General features: G+C 38.6%; 1 protein-coding gene across 6 annotated transcripts in view; it reads left to right on the forward strand.

Moving 5' to 3' along the window:
- The window catches only part of LOC128700201 (sodium/hydrogen exchanger 9B2), a 98,960-nt gene that overhangs the window by 35,298 nt on the left and 46,322 nt on the right, over positions 1-17,340 (forward strand). For all 6 annotated transcript variants that reach the window (XM_070100749.1, XM_070100750.1, XM_070100747.1 and 3 more), the window contains 2 exons: positions 1,498-1,617; positions 2,091-2,308. In XM_070100749.1, coding sequence (XP_069956850.1) covers positions 1,498-1,617; positions 2,091-2,308 — 338 coding nt within the window. The remainder of the gene's footprint in view (positions 1-1,497; positions 1,618-2,090; positions 2,309-17,340) is intronic.

Genomic DNA, 17,340 nt, shown 5'->3' on the forward strand with positions numbered 1-17,340 from the left:
TGTCAAAAGAAAGCTTGGTGCTGTACTAGGCTTAAGTAGACCTGTGTGAAGTATATCAGTATCAACTCAGAGGTTTGGTTTAGTCATTACTTTTAGTATTCCATTCTAGTAAATTCAGTACTGTCTTTAACATGATTGGTATAATATATATCTTCCCAGAGAATTGGATTGTGTAGTTTTTTATTATATTAGCAATCTCCCTTTAAAGGAGGGTGACCCACAAAAGAAAATGTCTATCATCATTCATTCAATAACTCCATTGCTAGAAATGCACAGGCATCACACTTGAAATCACCCTACTGACTACAAAATTCCCATCACTCCTTCAGAGCACAGGCACTGTATATCCCACCTAAGTCCAGATAAGCTGGTCTCACTAAATCTCTTGATGTGCAATCAACGTTAAATATTAATACATATAGATATTCTCTTATTGTGGAATCTTTTCACATTTTCATTTAACAGTAGTTAATGTTTAACCTTCCCTGATAAAGGTTGCTACTGTAGGCAAAATTGTGAGGTAGGTAGATGTTAAACAAAATATATTTTCTCTGTTACAGAACACTGTTCAGCATTGATAACTAAATACTGATCAACTTCTCCATTATGGAACTCTCAGTATGCTATTGTTATTTTCACTCAGTAATTGATATTATATATAATTCTGGAAATGGTATTGTTGCTTCCCTTATCTCTATTTTTTTAACACACTGGCCATCTCCCACTTAATTGGTAGTGCAGGCACTGTACATTCCAACTCCAGGACTCAAGTCTGGCTAACCGGTTTCCCTTAATTCCTTCACACTCCACTGTTCACACTCCAACAGCATGTCAGGTCATATAAAACATTTCTCATATCTAACATGCTCACACATGCCTGCTGGATGTCCAAGTATACAAAACCTCCTTTACTTTCCCCTTCTCTCCAAGCATTCCTAGGGTGACCCCCCCCTTACCCCCACCTTCCTTTCACCACAGATTTATACATCCTTCAAGTTATCCTATTTTACTCCATTCTCTCTTAATGTCCAAACAACCTCAGTAACCCCTCCTCAACCTCTGGATAATACTTTTGGTAACCCCACACCTCCTAATCTCCAAACTACAAATTCTCTGCACAATATTTAGACATTTTAAATAATGGAATTTACAGGCAAAGAGCTGTTATCCTACCTCCATGCATTTCAAATCCTGGCCCCTCTCCAAGGTATACTAACCCTGGATATGACCCACACCATTTTCCTGCAACAGTCGCCTTATACCACTGTACCTACTTACTGCTTAGTGAACAGGGGCAACAAGTGTGAGGAAATGTACCTTCTATCCATACTGGGACTCAAACCATGGACCTCTCAGTACATGAGCTACCGTACCATACTTTGCAATACATACCTTGTCAAGGCCTCCTCACAGAATTGCCTTTTTAACCAGAATAAAATGTTCAGAGATAGTTTTAGGAGTTTTCCTCCTCATTACCTGTTTACCAAATACTTATAGGCCGGGACTTGTGTCACAGTCGTGGAGCCAGCACAGATGGGTCGTTAATGGATGCTTATGGATCTTCAGCTACAGACAGCCGCAGAGGAACTTACAGTGAAGCTGGAACACTGCCTATTGGTAATATTGCTTAAAATTTTGGGGAAATCTTAAGATTATTTATTGTAGAAAGAAATGTACAATAAAAAGGCTAATGAGAGTTTTAACTGTCAGATAGAATTAGTAAGTGATCTAAACGAAATTTTGCCAGAAAATATTAGTCAATTTAGAATATGTTTTACTGTGTCAGTTTTAATTAATAGCTATCCAGTAGGTAGAAACTGCCTCACTTATGTAGTAGATCAATATGTTGAATTTGTTTTGCTTCTGTTTTACATCTTCCAAATATTTTTTAATGCATGAAGGCAGTTTTAATATTTAGGGAGATTATACATAAGTTATCCTCCCAAAAATGGAAAGTTACTAGAGAAAACATCAGTTTTTCCAGCAGGGTGACCTAAAAAAGAAAAAAATTTGACCATCACTTCCCTAAATGTCTATCCAGATACAGTATACTAAAATTTTATATTATGCTATAATTTGTTTCCTGTCAGGTTCAACAATAATAGAAGAAAACCCTCAAGGCATGGACAAGGCACCTGACGAGAAGAAGCTCTCTAACAGTGAGGATGCTGATACAAAATATTCTCACAAGCTGATCTCATCATGTTATTGTTGCAAGTCCTTCTTAAGGAGCCATCATGAACTACCAGAGCATCCAACAGTTTCGGAGCTCATGAAGTATTCCTTCACTTGCCCTCCCCATGGAAAAGTAAGTCTGTATGTTAATTGCTTTTGATCACAGCTGCAGGGAAGGTTAATGGCAGAGGCATATATTTTTTGCTAGAAAAAGACACTTAACGTACATTACAGGACATTTATTAGAGGAAACGTTTCACCACAAGTGGCTTCTTGAGTCCTAAGGATTGAAGAAGCCACTCATGGCAAAACATTCAGTCCTAAGGACTGAGTAAGCCACTCATGGCAAAACATTCAGTCCTAAGGACTGAAGAAGTCACTCATGGCAAAATGTTTCCTCTAATAAATGTCCTGAACTGTACATAAGTGTCTTTTTCCACATCTTGTCAGTATCACCATACCATTTTTCATATTTTTTTTGTTATTGTTTGTTCAGTAGTTCTTTGCTTAGCTACTGTTCACTTAGTGTAATTTTGTTTATAAATGAAGCATATATTAGAAAATCATTTAGTTTGAAGCAACTCTCATTTCTAACCTCAAAAAAGTGAAAATAAAACTTTCAAATTTTATGACCAATTGAAAAAATAAACCCACAAAACATGAGCCATATCATAAAAAAAATTTAATATAATGAGAAAGAAATCATCTTTCAACAAATCGGCTGTATCCCGCTGAAGCGGGATGGCCCAAAAAGAAAAATGAAAGTTTCTCTGTTTAACTTTAGTAATGTATACAGGAAAAGGGGTTACTAGTATGTTAGTTACCTCTTACAACACACATGTCTTATGGAGGAAGAATTCAGTGCCACTTCCCCATGGAGATGAGAGAAAATAAACAAGAACTAGTAAGAAAATAGAAGAAAACCCATAGGGGTGTGTATGTATATGTATATGCTTGTTCATGCAAGTGTAGTGTAACCTGAGTGTAAGTAGAAGTAGCAAGATGTACCTGAAATCTTGCATGTTTATGAGACAGAAAAAAGATACCAGAACTCAACTAGGGATGCCAAGCCCATGATGACACTCTTCAGGTTACTTGTTCTATCTAGGCTGGAATATTGCTGCACACTAACAGCACTTTTCAAGGCAGATGAAATTGCTGATCTAGAAAATGTACAGAGAACCTTTGTGACACATGAAAATCACTCCCTATGAAAGCAAAAGACTCGGCAGACGATGCAACATCCCCCCAATGAAAAGAAGGGGTGCCACTAGCACGAAAAGAGACAACACAATAAGTGTTGGACCCAAGACTGTTCAGTGCCTCCCAGCATACATAAGGGGGATTACCAATAGACCCCTGGCTATCTGCAAGAAGGCACTGGACAGGCACCTAAAGTCAGTACCTGACCAGCCAAGCTGTGGTTCGTACGTTGGGTTGTGTGTGCCCAACAGTAACAGCCTGGTTGATCAGGCCCTGATCCACCATAAGGCCTGGTCACAGACTGGGCCGTGGGGGCGTTGACCATTGAAACCCTCTCCAGGTATACTCCTACCATTATGTAAAGCAATTACAGGCTTCTGTTTTACACTCACTTGGCAGGATGGTAGTACCTCCCTGGGTGGTTGCTGTCTATCAACCTACTATCTACATGAGAAAGAATTTTTTTTTTTTTTAACATGTCAGACATTTCCCACCGAGGCAGGGACACCCAAACAGAAAGAAAAACCCAAACAGAAAGAAAAAACTTCCATCCTCATTCAACACTTTCACCATCACTCGTACATAATCACTGTCTTTGCAGAGGCACTCGGATATGACAGTTTAGAAGTCCCTCCAAACTGCCAATATCCCAAACACTTCCTTTAAAGTGTAGGCATTGTACTATAATAATAAAAAAATACAATCTTTTTTTACAAACAAATCAAACAAATATTTACAAAAAAAAAAACTTATTTTTGGCATAAAATAGCAAATAGTACTGTAAATTAAATCATAAATAGTATTAACTTCCCTGTATTTTGTACTGTTTGCTTAATCATATGAATTCCATATTTCCTGCCCATTGGCTCCTATTTGATACTTTATCAACACTTAGATTTGATGGGAAACATGCACTATAGTTTGTTTTCAGACACACCTCTGAGAATAATGTCGGCATCTATGAATAATTTTTGTATAGAATTCGCTGAAAAAAAACTCTGGAAAATATCTAGGTCACTAAAGGAAAATTAATGTCTGATATTATCCACTTATACTGAAGGACTGGTTGTGTGTTGCATTTCAGAGGATCATTTGAATTGTAATAAGTGCACTTCTGGAAAGACAGCTAGAAAATGAGTGATGGTGAATGCATTTACATCTATGGGTTACCCATCCTTGGAGAGAAATGGCCAGTGTGGTTAAATATTTTTATTGGTGTTGATATATAAAGTGGCACAGACATGTGTGAGAAGGATTAGTGTCATGTTATGTCTCCAGTGACTTGCTGACTTGGTTGTAAAAGCATATAATGACTTCAGTTAGAATGCTTAATAACACATGTCTTGGAGTGTGAGCAAGGTAACTTTCATGAAGGTATTCGGGGAAACTGGTTAGCTGGACTCGAGTCCAGGAGGTGGGAAGTACAGTGCCTACACTCTGAAGGAGGGATGGGGATATTTGCGGTTTTAAATTGTTGTATCAGTGCCCCTCTAGCAAGACAGTGATGGAAAAAGCATTTCTTCTTTTTTGGGTCATCCTACATTGGTGGGAGACAGCTAGTTTTGTTACAATAACCAAAGGACAGTTTTTAGAAACCATATTAAAGTTTCCTAAAACTGCACTGTGTCATTTTGACATACAATTTGTTGATAATCACGTACCATTTACTGTCATGCTACAGGTTTAGCTTGCTTAGCTCATTGTGATACTCATACTTGTGACATACCGTGCACTGGCTTTGAAAGTCTGGCCGTGGGTCAGAGTTCATTGTTGACCACCTGGCCAACCAGGGTCTTCCTGCCAGCACCCTACAGGACTAAATTGCCCAGTAGCAAGAGGAGAAGCAGGCAGACTAGCAGCAGGAAGAGAATCTGCTTGTATGAGAAATCATAGTCTGCATAACTTTGACAAAATTGCAGCTGATTTGCTTAAATCTCATGCTGACTTTAATAGAGTCCCCAAGCTAAAGTGGGGATTTGAACAACTTGCACTGCCATATCATGAGCTGTATGCCATAGTACAGACACATTACCGAATACTTTGTCCTACAAACACAATTACCAGCAGCTTAATGCACTTTCCCCAAAATGCATAGAAGTACAATCTCCACCTTGGCCCAATAGGTAGACATTTCTGTTACAAATCTATGTCTGGTTTTGAGGGTTTTTTACCCTTTCAGTCAAGCTGAAAGTCAGGGCCAGGTTTTCTTGTTGACTGCCTGGCCAACCAAGCTATTGCTGCTAGTGGCCTGGCACTTACAGGAGGTGGTGATCCTGTTTCCTCTTGAGAACTTCTACCTTTGTTCTAGCAGTGTTTCTGGTACAGGTCCGCCATCACAAATCCGGCAATCAGTTATTTGGTTCCTACAGTTATTTGGCACTGATTTCAGCTAGCATAAGTTCAAATTTCCAGGGTCGCCACACCAACCTGCTGCTACTGTTTGGTGGCGCTACTTGTTGCATAAGTCATTCCAATTTCTTTTTCTCCACTTATTGTTATAACCTGCTTGCTTTTAGCCCTAGCCATACCTGGAGTATACTTGGAGAGAGTTCCGGGGATCAATGCTCCCGCGGCCTGGTCTGTGACCAGGCCTCATGGCCTCATGGTTCCAACAAATAAAAGAAATGCTTCTCATTGTGTAAAGCACATACACAGTACATTGTCCATAAAAGGTGGCTTTCAAGCCACTGTCTGTTGCCATGAGCTCAGTCTGGTGATGCAGGGAAATATGCTTTATTATTACGCTAATATCAGCACTGCGGCTTATTTACCTATCACAGTTGATCTAATATGACATAAACAATATAAATAACAAAAACATTGTAAATTTTCCAGAATGAATAATATTTGGCATAATACCGAGCTGTTCGACGGAGGTATGAAGAGGATATGGGATACAAGTACCATCCTCCTATTCGTCTTGGTGGCTTACATTAGAGAAAATGGAGTATAGCACAGGGCTAACTGTGATATACACTCATAATGCACCTTAAAACTGAAGCAAAAAAGCTATTTTCTCTACATAGATTATCATACATAGCAGCATATGTGTAGAGAACCTAGAATAATCCAAAAAAGTCACACAATGACTTATTTCTAGTACCTGGCTTGGGCTTGCCATATATGATTTTTGGTAAATATTTTTTTTTCTCTCAGTTGTTTGTTGGGCTATCTTATTGAAACTTGGGCAATGTATGATGGAAAGATGCTTTGTAAAGTACACCAAAAATGAAAGAAATTGGACCATACATAACAGAGTTCACTTCTCAGCCATTAGCTGCCTCTTAAGGGGGGCCTGGAGCCGTGATTAATGAACAGAGTGGTGTGCCACTTTCAGAAACTAGTTTTTAATCTCCAGGAGGAGTTGCAGTATACCCATTGGATGGCACATTTGCTGTACACCTTCAAGATTTTCGTATGTATTCAGACAAAAACAGAGCTGGGGAAGTTGTTCAAGATCACACAAAAGTTGTGTAATTTCATTGTTTCAGGATTGCTGAAAGCTACAACAAAATATGGCTTTCCAATCTTGAAGCTGCTACTTTTCTAATGAAGGATAGGTTTATTCACAAGCTGCAAAACCATTCTACTGTTGACAAAAGCCATTGCAGCCAATGGGAAACAAAAGTTTCTCAATACTCGTAAAGTTAAATATATTTTCTGAATGCACATTTGGTATGACTAAATCATAATCAACTCCCATAGAAAATTAGAACATAAGAAAGAACACTGCAGCAAGCCTGCTGGCCCATGGGAGGCAGTTCCAAGTCACCTCCCGGCTTAAACCAATGACCCACCTAGTCAGGTCAGCACACATCCACTTAAGGAAGGGGCATGGCATCAGACCTAGTAGCACAAGCTAGTCAGGTCCAACTCACACCCACCCACACCCACTTATGTATTTATCTAGCCTATTTTGAAAACTACACAAAATTTTGACTTCTATGACAGTACTTAAGAGTTTTTTCCATTCATCTACAACTCTATTACCAAACCAGTGCATTCCTATAACTTTCCTGAGTCAGAATTTTTCCAACTTAAAACCATTGCTGCGAGTCCTGTTTTGGCTGGATATTTTTAGCACCCTATTTATATTCCTTTTATTCCTGTTTTCCATTTATACACCTCGATCATATCACCCCTAATTCTACGCCTTTCTAGAGAATGCATATTCAGGACCCTAAGTCTATCCTCATAGGGAAGATTTCTGATATATGGGATCAGCTTTGTCATCCTCCTTTGTATGTTTTCCAGTGCATTTATATCCATTCTGTAATACGGTGACCAGAACTGCGCAGCATAATCTAAATGAGGCCTAACCAAAGATATATAGAGTTGAAGAACAACCTGAGGACTCCTATTATTTATGCTCCTTGATATGAAGCCAAGGATTCTGTTCGCTTTATTGCGAATAATTATGCAATGTTATCTTGGTTTTAGATTACTGCTAACCAGAACTCCCAAATCCTTTTTGCAGTCAGTAATATTAAGATCTACATTATTTGGCTTATATGTGCCATGGTTATTTTCTTGTCCAGTGTTTAGAACATTGCATTTGTCTATATTAAATTGCAAATTAGTAACATATCTTGTCCCACTGTATTTCAGTTGTAACTAAGTAGCCTCCTGTATCTTCACCATCTCTATTCATTCACTCCACAAAACCGAAGATCACTGAATCAGTTTGAAGTAATAAGTCATACTTTTTAAAACTACCATTTGTTTACTAGCTACCTCTCTTATTGTGCACATTAGGATTAGTTTACCCAAAATGTTTGTTTTTTTTTTACATGTAAACTACATTATTCATACTGCATAAAGAAATAAAATTTGTATTTTTTTTTATTATTAACACACTGGCCGATTCCCACCAAGGCAGGGTGGCCCGAAAAAGAAAAACTCACCATCATTCACTCCATCACTGTCTTGCCAGAAGGGTGTTTTACACTACAGTTTTTAAACTGCAACATTAACACCCCTCCTTCAGAGTGCAGGCACTGTACTTCCCATCTCCAAGTCCTTGTAAGGGTGGTGGGGGGAGGCAAGAAATAGAAATTGTTTAATTATGTTCACTGGAGAATGGGAGGTAATCAGTTTTGATGAAAGTAAACTGAGGGCAGCTGAAGCTTCGTTTCTGCCAATGAGGGGCTCTTGATCCAAGGAAGCAGACCTATCCTTCCCTTCCTTGGGTCATATCTGGTTGCCACCCATTCCCTTTGTGCTCTATAACCCCAGTGGGTTTAGTGCTTTTCCCTTTCATCAGCAGCAAGACCTCCTTGAAGGAGGGAATACAGTGGCAATGGAGGAAATCTGGAGCTGCAGGAGGCTGAATACCTTTTTTATTAACAGAGTAAACTGTTCTTGTTTATGTGAATTACTAAACCCTTATGGGTCACTCAGTGCAAGAGGTGGAGGTTCATTCTTTCATTTGCTGATTGCAAGATCTAAATGCTACTCATGCAGCCAGACTTTTAGTCAACTGGTAAGTCAGTGGAAATCCTGTCATGTGATCAGGAGTTTCACTCACCCATGTCTTGAGAAACTTTGACATAAAATCTCTCTTCTCCCCCGCCTCACCCAACTTTCCTCCCCAACCTATCACTTTCCCCTGCACATGCAAAACTTTCCACCTCTCTTCCACAAAACTATTTTCCTCTCACCATTAAGCTTTTTTCCTCGCCAAACTCTAGCCTCCCTCTTGCTCCCACCAGGCTTGTCTTATTCACCTAAGCTCTGTTGATAACTTCTTCCTTTCCCTCCCACCACAACCATTAATGTCAACCAATTTTAAAACCTTCACCACAAAGATGATCCCATGTATCAGGAATCTTTCCTATGAGGATAGACTAAGGGCCCTGAATTTGCACTCTCTCGAAAGGCGTAGAATTAGGGGGGGATATGATCGAGGTGTATAAATGGAAAACAGGAATAAATAAAGGGGATTTGAATAGCATGCTGAAAATTTCCTGCCAAGACAAGACTCTCAGCAAGGGTTTCAAGTTGGAAAAATTCAGATTCAGGAAGGATATAGGAAAGCACTGGTTTGGTAATAGAGTTGTGGATGAGTGGAACAAACCCCCTAGTACAGTTATTGAGGCTAAAACGTTGTGTAGCTTTAAAAATGGGTTAGATAAATACGTGAGTGGGTGTGGGTGGGTGGGAGTTGGACCTGACTAGCTTGTGCTTCTAGGTCTGATGCAGCACTCCTTCCTTAAGTGGAAGTGACCTGATTAGGTGGGTCATTGGGCTAATCCGGGAGGGAAGACATGGACCTGCTTCGCATGGGTCAGTAGGCCTGCTGCAATGTTCCTTCTTTCTTATGTTTCTCGATATCTCTCCACTTAAGAATTTTCTCTTATTTTTCAACCAAAACCTTTCTGTACCACTTTTCCTATTCCCCACCACTTGCTGTTAATCCCTCACCACTTGTTCTTAATCCCCCACCACTTGCTCTTAATCCCCAACCACTTGCTCTTAATCCCCCACCACTTGCTCTTAATCCCCCACCACTTGCTCTTAATCCCCCACCACTTGCTCTTAATCTCCCACCACTTGCTCTTAATCCCCCATCACCACTTGCTCTTAATCCCCCACCACTTGCTCTTAATCCCCCACCACTTGCTCTTAATCCCCCACCACTTGCTCTTAATCCTCCACCACTTGCTCTTAACCCCCCACCACTTGCTCTTAATCCCCCACCACTTGCTCGTAATCCCCCACCACTTGCTCTTAATCCCCCACCACTTGCTCTTAATCCCCTGCCACTTGCTCTTAACCCCCCGCCACTTGCTCTTAATCCCCTGCCACTTGCTCTTAATCCCCCACCACTTGCTCTTAACCCCCACCACTTGTTCTTAATCCCCCACCACTTGCTCTTAATCCCCCACCACTTGCTCTTAATCCCCAGCCACTTGCTCTTAATCCCCAGCCACTTGCTCTTAATCCCCTGCCACTTGCTCTTAATCCCCTGCCACTTGCTCTTAATCCCCTGCCACTTGCTCTTAATCCCCCACCACTTGCTCTTAATTCCCCCGCCACTTGCTCTTAATTCCCCCGCCACTTGCTCTTAACCCCCCGCCACTTGCTCTTAACCCCCCGCTACTTGCTCTTAATCCCCGACCAATTGCTCTTAATCCCCCACCACTTGCTCTTAATCCCCCACCGCTTGCTCTTAATCCCCCACCACTTGCTCTTAATCCCCCACCACTTGCTCTTAATCCCCACCACTTGCTCTTAATCCCCCACCACTTGCTCTTAATCCCCACCACTTGCTTTTAATCCCCCGCCACTTGCTCTTAATCCCCCACCACTTGCTCTCCAACTACTCTTTCTTAATGTGCCCATACCCTTATTTCCCCATCACTTTCCCCAGTTCCCCCATCACCTTAATCCATTATTCTTGATTCTTGCCCCCATTCCCCAACCGCTTTCCCTCGTCCTACCACTCACTTGACCTGCTTTACCCCTCCTTCCCCAACAGATACTATCCCCCACCAAATCCCTCCCTTTCCCCCTACTACTTGTCCCCACTCTACTTCCACACCAGAGACCTTTCCTCCCTCCATCTACTTTCCCTTTCAACTTTACCAAACACTTCTCCCTGTCGTCCTCACATCAATAATAATAATAATTTATTATCATTCCTGATGATTATTGTAGCAGTATTGCTTTATTGGTGATGTATTATTATTAGTAGTACTATATTATTATTATTATTAGTAGTAGTAGTAGTACTATATTATTATTATTATTATTATTATTATTATTATTATTATTATTATTATTATTACTGGTAAGCACTAAGAGCGAAGGGGCCATCGGGAGGTAGTCAGGTTTGATCCAGAGAAGAGTTGCGCCAGTTCATTGGATTAAGTCTTTCACCACATTCTTCCTTTAACAAAATTTTCTCCTCTTAAAACTTTCTTCACTCAACAAATCTTTCTCCCCTCAGTAAAACTTTCCCCTCTTCCCTTCGTCACAATAATCTTTTTTTCGTCTAATCAGGGGCGGTGCCTTGATGCTAGCGAAGGGCTCTTGATCCAAGGAACGGGAGCTGTCCCCTTGGGACTTGATCATCGCCTTTTATCCTACCGTTTCCACCTAAATATAATAATTAATAATAAAATTATAATGTTTTAAGGGCTACGACGGCTTGTGCATATTATTATTATTATTATTATTATTATTAAGGGGAAGCGCTAAACCCATAGGATTATACAGCGCCTATGGGGGATATGAAAGGTATCCAGGTTTAATTCAGGGAACTGGAGCATAGATCCAATTTCCTAGATCAAGAGCCCCTCACCAGCATCAAGAAACCTTCCTTGAGGGGTTCTGCAATACGAGCTCTGCTAACAGCAATAATATTAATATATTAGGTGCCCCGTGGCCTGGTGGCAAATGCTCTCACTTCATACGGTGAAGTCCGGGTTCGATTCCCTGCGAAGGGGTGGAAACATTGGCCGTATTTCTTTACACCGGTTGTCTGTTCTTTTTTTTTATCCGGCTATTATTATTATTATTATTATTATTATTATTATTATTATTATTATTATTATTATTGTGTAAACAATGTAACTGAAACGAATGGTCTTTGAGATGCATGGTGATAATCTTGGGGCTGGAGATTATTTTTGTCTTCCAGGATAAGTGTAACAAAATAACTTGGGTTGGTCAGCAATATTCGTTTTGGAGATTATTTTTCTAAGGGCAGTATTTGGTAATTATATTAACGAGGGAAGGCGAGGACAGTTGGGGACGTCCGAACGCGGGAGAGTATGCAGATAAGATAAGGGCTTCCGTAACTCAACATCGACTTCCGGTGACACTGATGAATTAAAGTGCGGGTAGATACACTTTATAAAGCTTTTCCCACGGAGGAGATGTAGTAGTTACGTGTTGTTGATGAGATGCGAGTCATTGTGGGATCACGTGGTAAAGCTCATGTTTCTGACTCCTGAGAGCAGCAGCAGCAGGTTGAGTCAGTGCGCCCGTCAACCTTGCCTAGTGCATACGCTCGAAGTTCTTGTCTTTCATAAACTTCTTATGGTCTCGTATCGCCCATTTTGTTGTTATATAATACGTTCAGCAGTTATCATAACTGCATCTAGTACAACTTTAGTTGATAGCTTCACCTGTTGCTAAGGTACAATGAAGGTTGCGTCTAGTGACGCAAATATGAGTAAGGTAAAAACATTTAACGTTTTATTTATAATTTTATGAAGCAGGAGTACTCTTGGCAGATATTGTATGAGTTATTTTTACTGGTATAAATATAGAAAGAATCTAAAATTAATACAGTAATTGTCTTTGTCTCATGATTTAATTAATTCTGTTCTCGTCTCACCTGTAACAGGTAAGCATCAGAAATATTACTGTAATATAAAGTGTGTAGTGTACGACAAAAAATAGAATTAACGTTATATACGGTACCAGTTGTTTGCTACAAGATTTTGGTGCAAAGTATAGTGCAGCTAATATGATTATGTTTAATATTTTTAACAACCAACGAAGATATAACTCAGTAAGACCTCATGCAGGCTGGTCATTTAATTTACTCATGATGACTTTAGGATATAAGACGACACATTCAACACTCCTATATACGTAGATGCTTTATTACCTGGAGTTTACCTGGAGAGAGTTTCGGGGGTCAACGCCCCCGCGGCCCGGTCTGTGACCAGGCCTCCTGGTGGATCAGCGCCTGATCAACCAGGCTGTTGCTGCTGGCTGCAACATAGTTACTACATAACAGGTTGGCAATTACGACTACTTAATTGCCAACCTGTTATGTAGTATATATATATATATATATATATATATATATATATATATATATATATATATATATATATATATATATATATATATATGTATATATAAATATATATATATATATATATATATATATATATATATATATATATATATATATGTATATATAAATATATATATATATATATATATATATATATATATATATATATATATATATATATACATATGTATATATAATTGTAACCACGAACGAGTGGTATTGATCAATAGCCAAGGTGGGCCAGTACAACATGGGTTCGAGTCCTTGGCTAGTGCAGTGTTATTGATATATATATATATATATATATATATATATATATATATATATATATATATATATATATATATATATATATATATATATATATATATATATATATGTCGTGCTGAATATGTAAAACTGGTCAGTTAGCAAGAACTCATTTAAAATTAAGTCCTTTCTAAAATTTTCTCTTAAAAGTTTAAAGATATATTTTTTTGATTAATGTTAATGTAAAGATTTTTAATTTTGCACCAAAAGGAACTTTGAAAACTTACCTAACCTTATTATAACAAGAACAATTTATTTTAGCCTAACCCAACTAAATATATTTTAGATTTGTTTACAATAATTTAATACTAAACAAACACAGTGAAATATATTTTTTTCGTTAGGTTCAGAATGATTTTGGCGAAATTATTGCATACACAAATTTTTGCTTGTCCTATATGGCAAGATGAGCGTTGCTATTTAAGCCAAGATCGCAAGTTCTGACTATTCGGCACGACATATATATATATATATATATATATATATATATATATATATATATATATATATATATATATATATATATTCTAGGTAGTAGGTTGGTAGACAGCAACCGCCCAGGGAGGTACTACCGTCCTGCCAAGTGAGTGTAAAACTGAAGCCTGTAATTGTTTTACATGATGGTAAGATTGCTGGTCTTTTTTTTATCTGTCTCATACACATGCAAGATTTCAGGTATGTCTTGCTACTTCTACTTACACTTAGGTCACACTACACATACATGTACAAGCATATATATGTATACACACCCCTTTGGGTTTTCTTCTATTTTCTTTCTAGTTCTTGTTCTTGTTTATTTCTTCTTACCTCCATGGGGAAGTGGAACAGAATTCTTCCTCCGTAAGCCATGCGTGTTGTAAGAGGCGACTAAAATGCCGGGAGCAAGGAGCTAGTAACCTCTTCTCCTGTATATATTACTAAATGTAAAAGGAGAAACTTTCGTTTTTCCTTTTGGGCCACCCCGCCTCGGTGGGATACGGCCGGTGTGTTGAAAGAATGTATATATATATATATATATATATCTATATATATATATATATATATATATATATATATATATATATATATATATATATATATATATATATATATATATATATATATATGCATGCTTCTAAACTGTTATATCTGGGCGCCTCTGCAAGGACTGATTATGTGTGAGTGAGGTGAAAGTGATGAAAGTATTTTAAAACTTTTTGGGGATTTTCTTTTTGGGTCACCCTGCCTCGATGGGAGACAGCTGACCTGTTTAAAAAAAATTATATATATATATATATATATATATATATATATATATATATATATATATATATATTATATAATATGTGTGTGTGTGTGTACATGCATGCATGCATTTGCTAGACAAGCTACGGGGGATAGAACTCTTGAGCTGAGGATTTCCATCCCTCGTAGCTTGTCTTGCATTACGATCGCAGGTCTGCGATAGTATTGCATATACGTGTATATATATTTATATTGTGTGTGTATATGGTAAAGTAAAAGTGATGTACAGTTCGTCTTAGGAAAGGAGGTAGGTTGTAAAGGAGGTTTGGAGTGGTAGGGGCTTGCACACCCACGCTCGTTCACCCACCCTTGCTAGACTGGGCCCCGGACTAGCAAGGGTGGGTGTGTATGCGCGCGTTTACTCACTTGTTTGTGGTTACAGGGGTCGATTCACAACTTCTAGCCCCAGTATTGTGACTCAGTTTTTGTAGTCAGGATGTCATCAAACTCTCTTATTTCATTTAGAGTCTTTTTCCCAGTCAGGGCCGGCCTTAAGCCGATTGGACGATTGATCCCAGTTGGGCCCCACGCCTAAGGCGGCCTCGCGCTATAAGAATAAGAAATTTATTTTGACATGATACATAGTTGTACAAAGGAATATAATAGTTGGGTGTATATGCCAAAAGCCTTTTTGTATGAAGAGCATTTCAGGCAAACTTAATATTAACCTGTGAGTACAAGAGATTTAAGTTGTTGTAGGTAGTGCTAACAGGCTTTAATAAGTTTAGTAGAGAAGTTCAGTAGTGAATAATTACAGTTTTAAAATTAGTTTTTGAAAATTAAATTATTACAAACAATGGTACAATTTGAATTAATTTACAATATGGAAATATTACAATGGAACAATTTACAATATGAAAGCGCTGTATAGCCCTTGTGGCTTAGCGCTTCTTTTTGATTATAATAATAATACAATATGAAATTATCACAAAATAGTATTAAGACAATGAAATTTGAGCATCCTAATTTTGAAGTATTGAGTATATGGTTGAGCAATCCTTAGCACAATATACAGTAATGGAGTTGAATTAAGTTTAAGTTGAACAGTCTTAACATATAAGTTTTTTGCATAGCTTTTGAGTAACTGGTAGGTATTGAGTATGATTTGTCTAGTTAATTTTTGGTGATGAGGTGATTTCTAAGTAGAGCCTTAAATATATTTACAGGCAGGAGTCCTTGAATAATTAATAAATAACAAAAAGGCACAATACCGTGACTGGAACGATACACAAACAACCCGCACATAAAAGAGAGAAGCTTACGACGACGTTTCGGTCCGACTTGGACCATTGACAAAGTCAGTGCGACTTTGTCAATGGTCCAAGTCGGACCGAAACGTCGTCGTAAGCTTCTCTCTTTTATGTGCGGGTTGTTTGTGTATAGGAGTCCTTGAGTGTGTTCTGGCAATGAATTCCAGATCTTAGGGCCCTTTACTTTCATAGCATTTTTGCTTAGGGAGAGATGAATACGAGGGATATCGAAGAGTGATTTGTGTCTTGTATTATGACAGCTGTTTTGCTGTTATGACTATTATGGCTGGCTAGTGTAATCTACTCTCGGCTTGTCAAGTACACACAACAGCACGAAATAAAAATAAAGTGGCTTTGGATATAATATGTTGTGTGCAGTTTTATATTAAAATGTAGCTTACGTCTGTTTGGTCCATTAATTCGCATGTATTTTTTAAACGCACAGTTTGATTGCTTTCCATACATGGACCCCTCCAAAATTGTTCCTATTTGGGCCCTGCATCTCCTAAGGCTGGCTCTTGTTCTCAGTTCCCATTATACCCAGGTAGCTGCTTCTAGATGAATAAGAGCAACAGGTTTAAGGAAACATTCCCATAGCAAGTGAGCAGAGGCTGCTACACAGTGCACCACAAGCACCCTAGCAGATGATTTCAACAATAAGCAGTGATGGGAGGGATTAGATGAACCAATGACATTTGGCCTGGAGCTTCATCCCTCTTTTATCTCTATCAGCCTTTATCAAAGCTACCCCAAATGAAAATAATAATACTGTAGGTTCAAGACTAAGTTACCCTAGCCTCCCCTATTCCTAGCCAAATTGCCACCCCTGATTCCCTCCTTTACTGTATAAAAATTCTTTATCTGCCACTAGTGGAAGCACAGGCAGACTTAATTAGGAAAACCTCTCATGGGAGGTGCCCTGAGACTGGGGAGGGGCTCATGATCCAAGGAACTGGATCTAATTCCCCTAGGCACTGTATGACCTCAGCATTAGCTCCATGAATCAAATAATAATATAATAGGAAAAAATCTGTCTGGGAACATACACATGTGCTCAATCCTCTGAGGCAGGACATGCACTGACTGCATAAAGAATCTGCATAAAGAATGGACACTGATGCACATGCGCTCAGACATGTAGGCAGTTGTATTAACTATGACCTTCATGATGTTGGAGGATGTGACATAATTTTTCTTTGAATGCTGAAAATACCAAATATAATATGAGGTATCCAGATGGTTTCATAAATAATCTGTTTATTATCTGTATTTTGACAGGAATATAATAAGCTGTTGTAAATA

The sequence above is a fragment of the Cherax quadricarinatus genome, chromosome 74 (assembly GCF_038502225.1).
Source record: "Cherax quadricarinatus isolate ZL_2023a chromosome 74, ASM3850222v1, whole genome shotgun sequence".
Taxonomy (NCBI): domain Eukaryota; kingdom Metazoa; phylum Arthropoda; class Malacostraca; order Decapoda; family Parastacidae; genus Cherax; species Cherax quadricarinatus.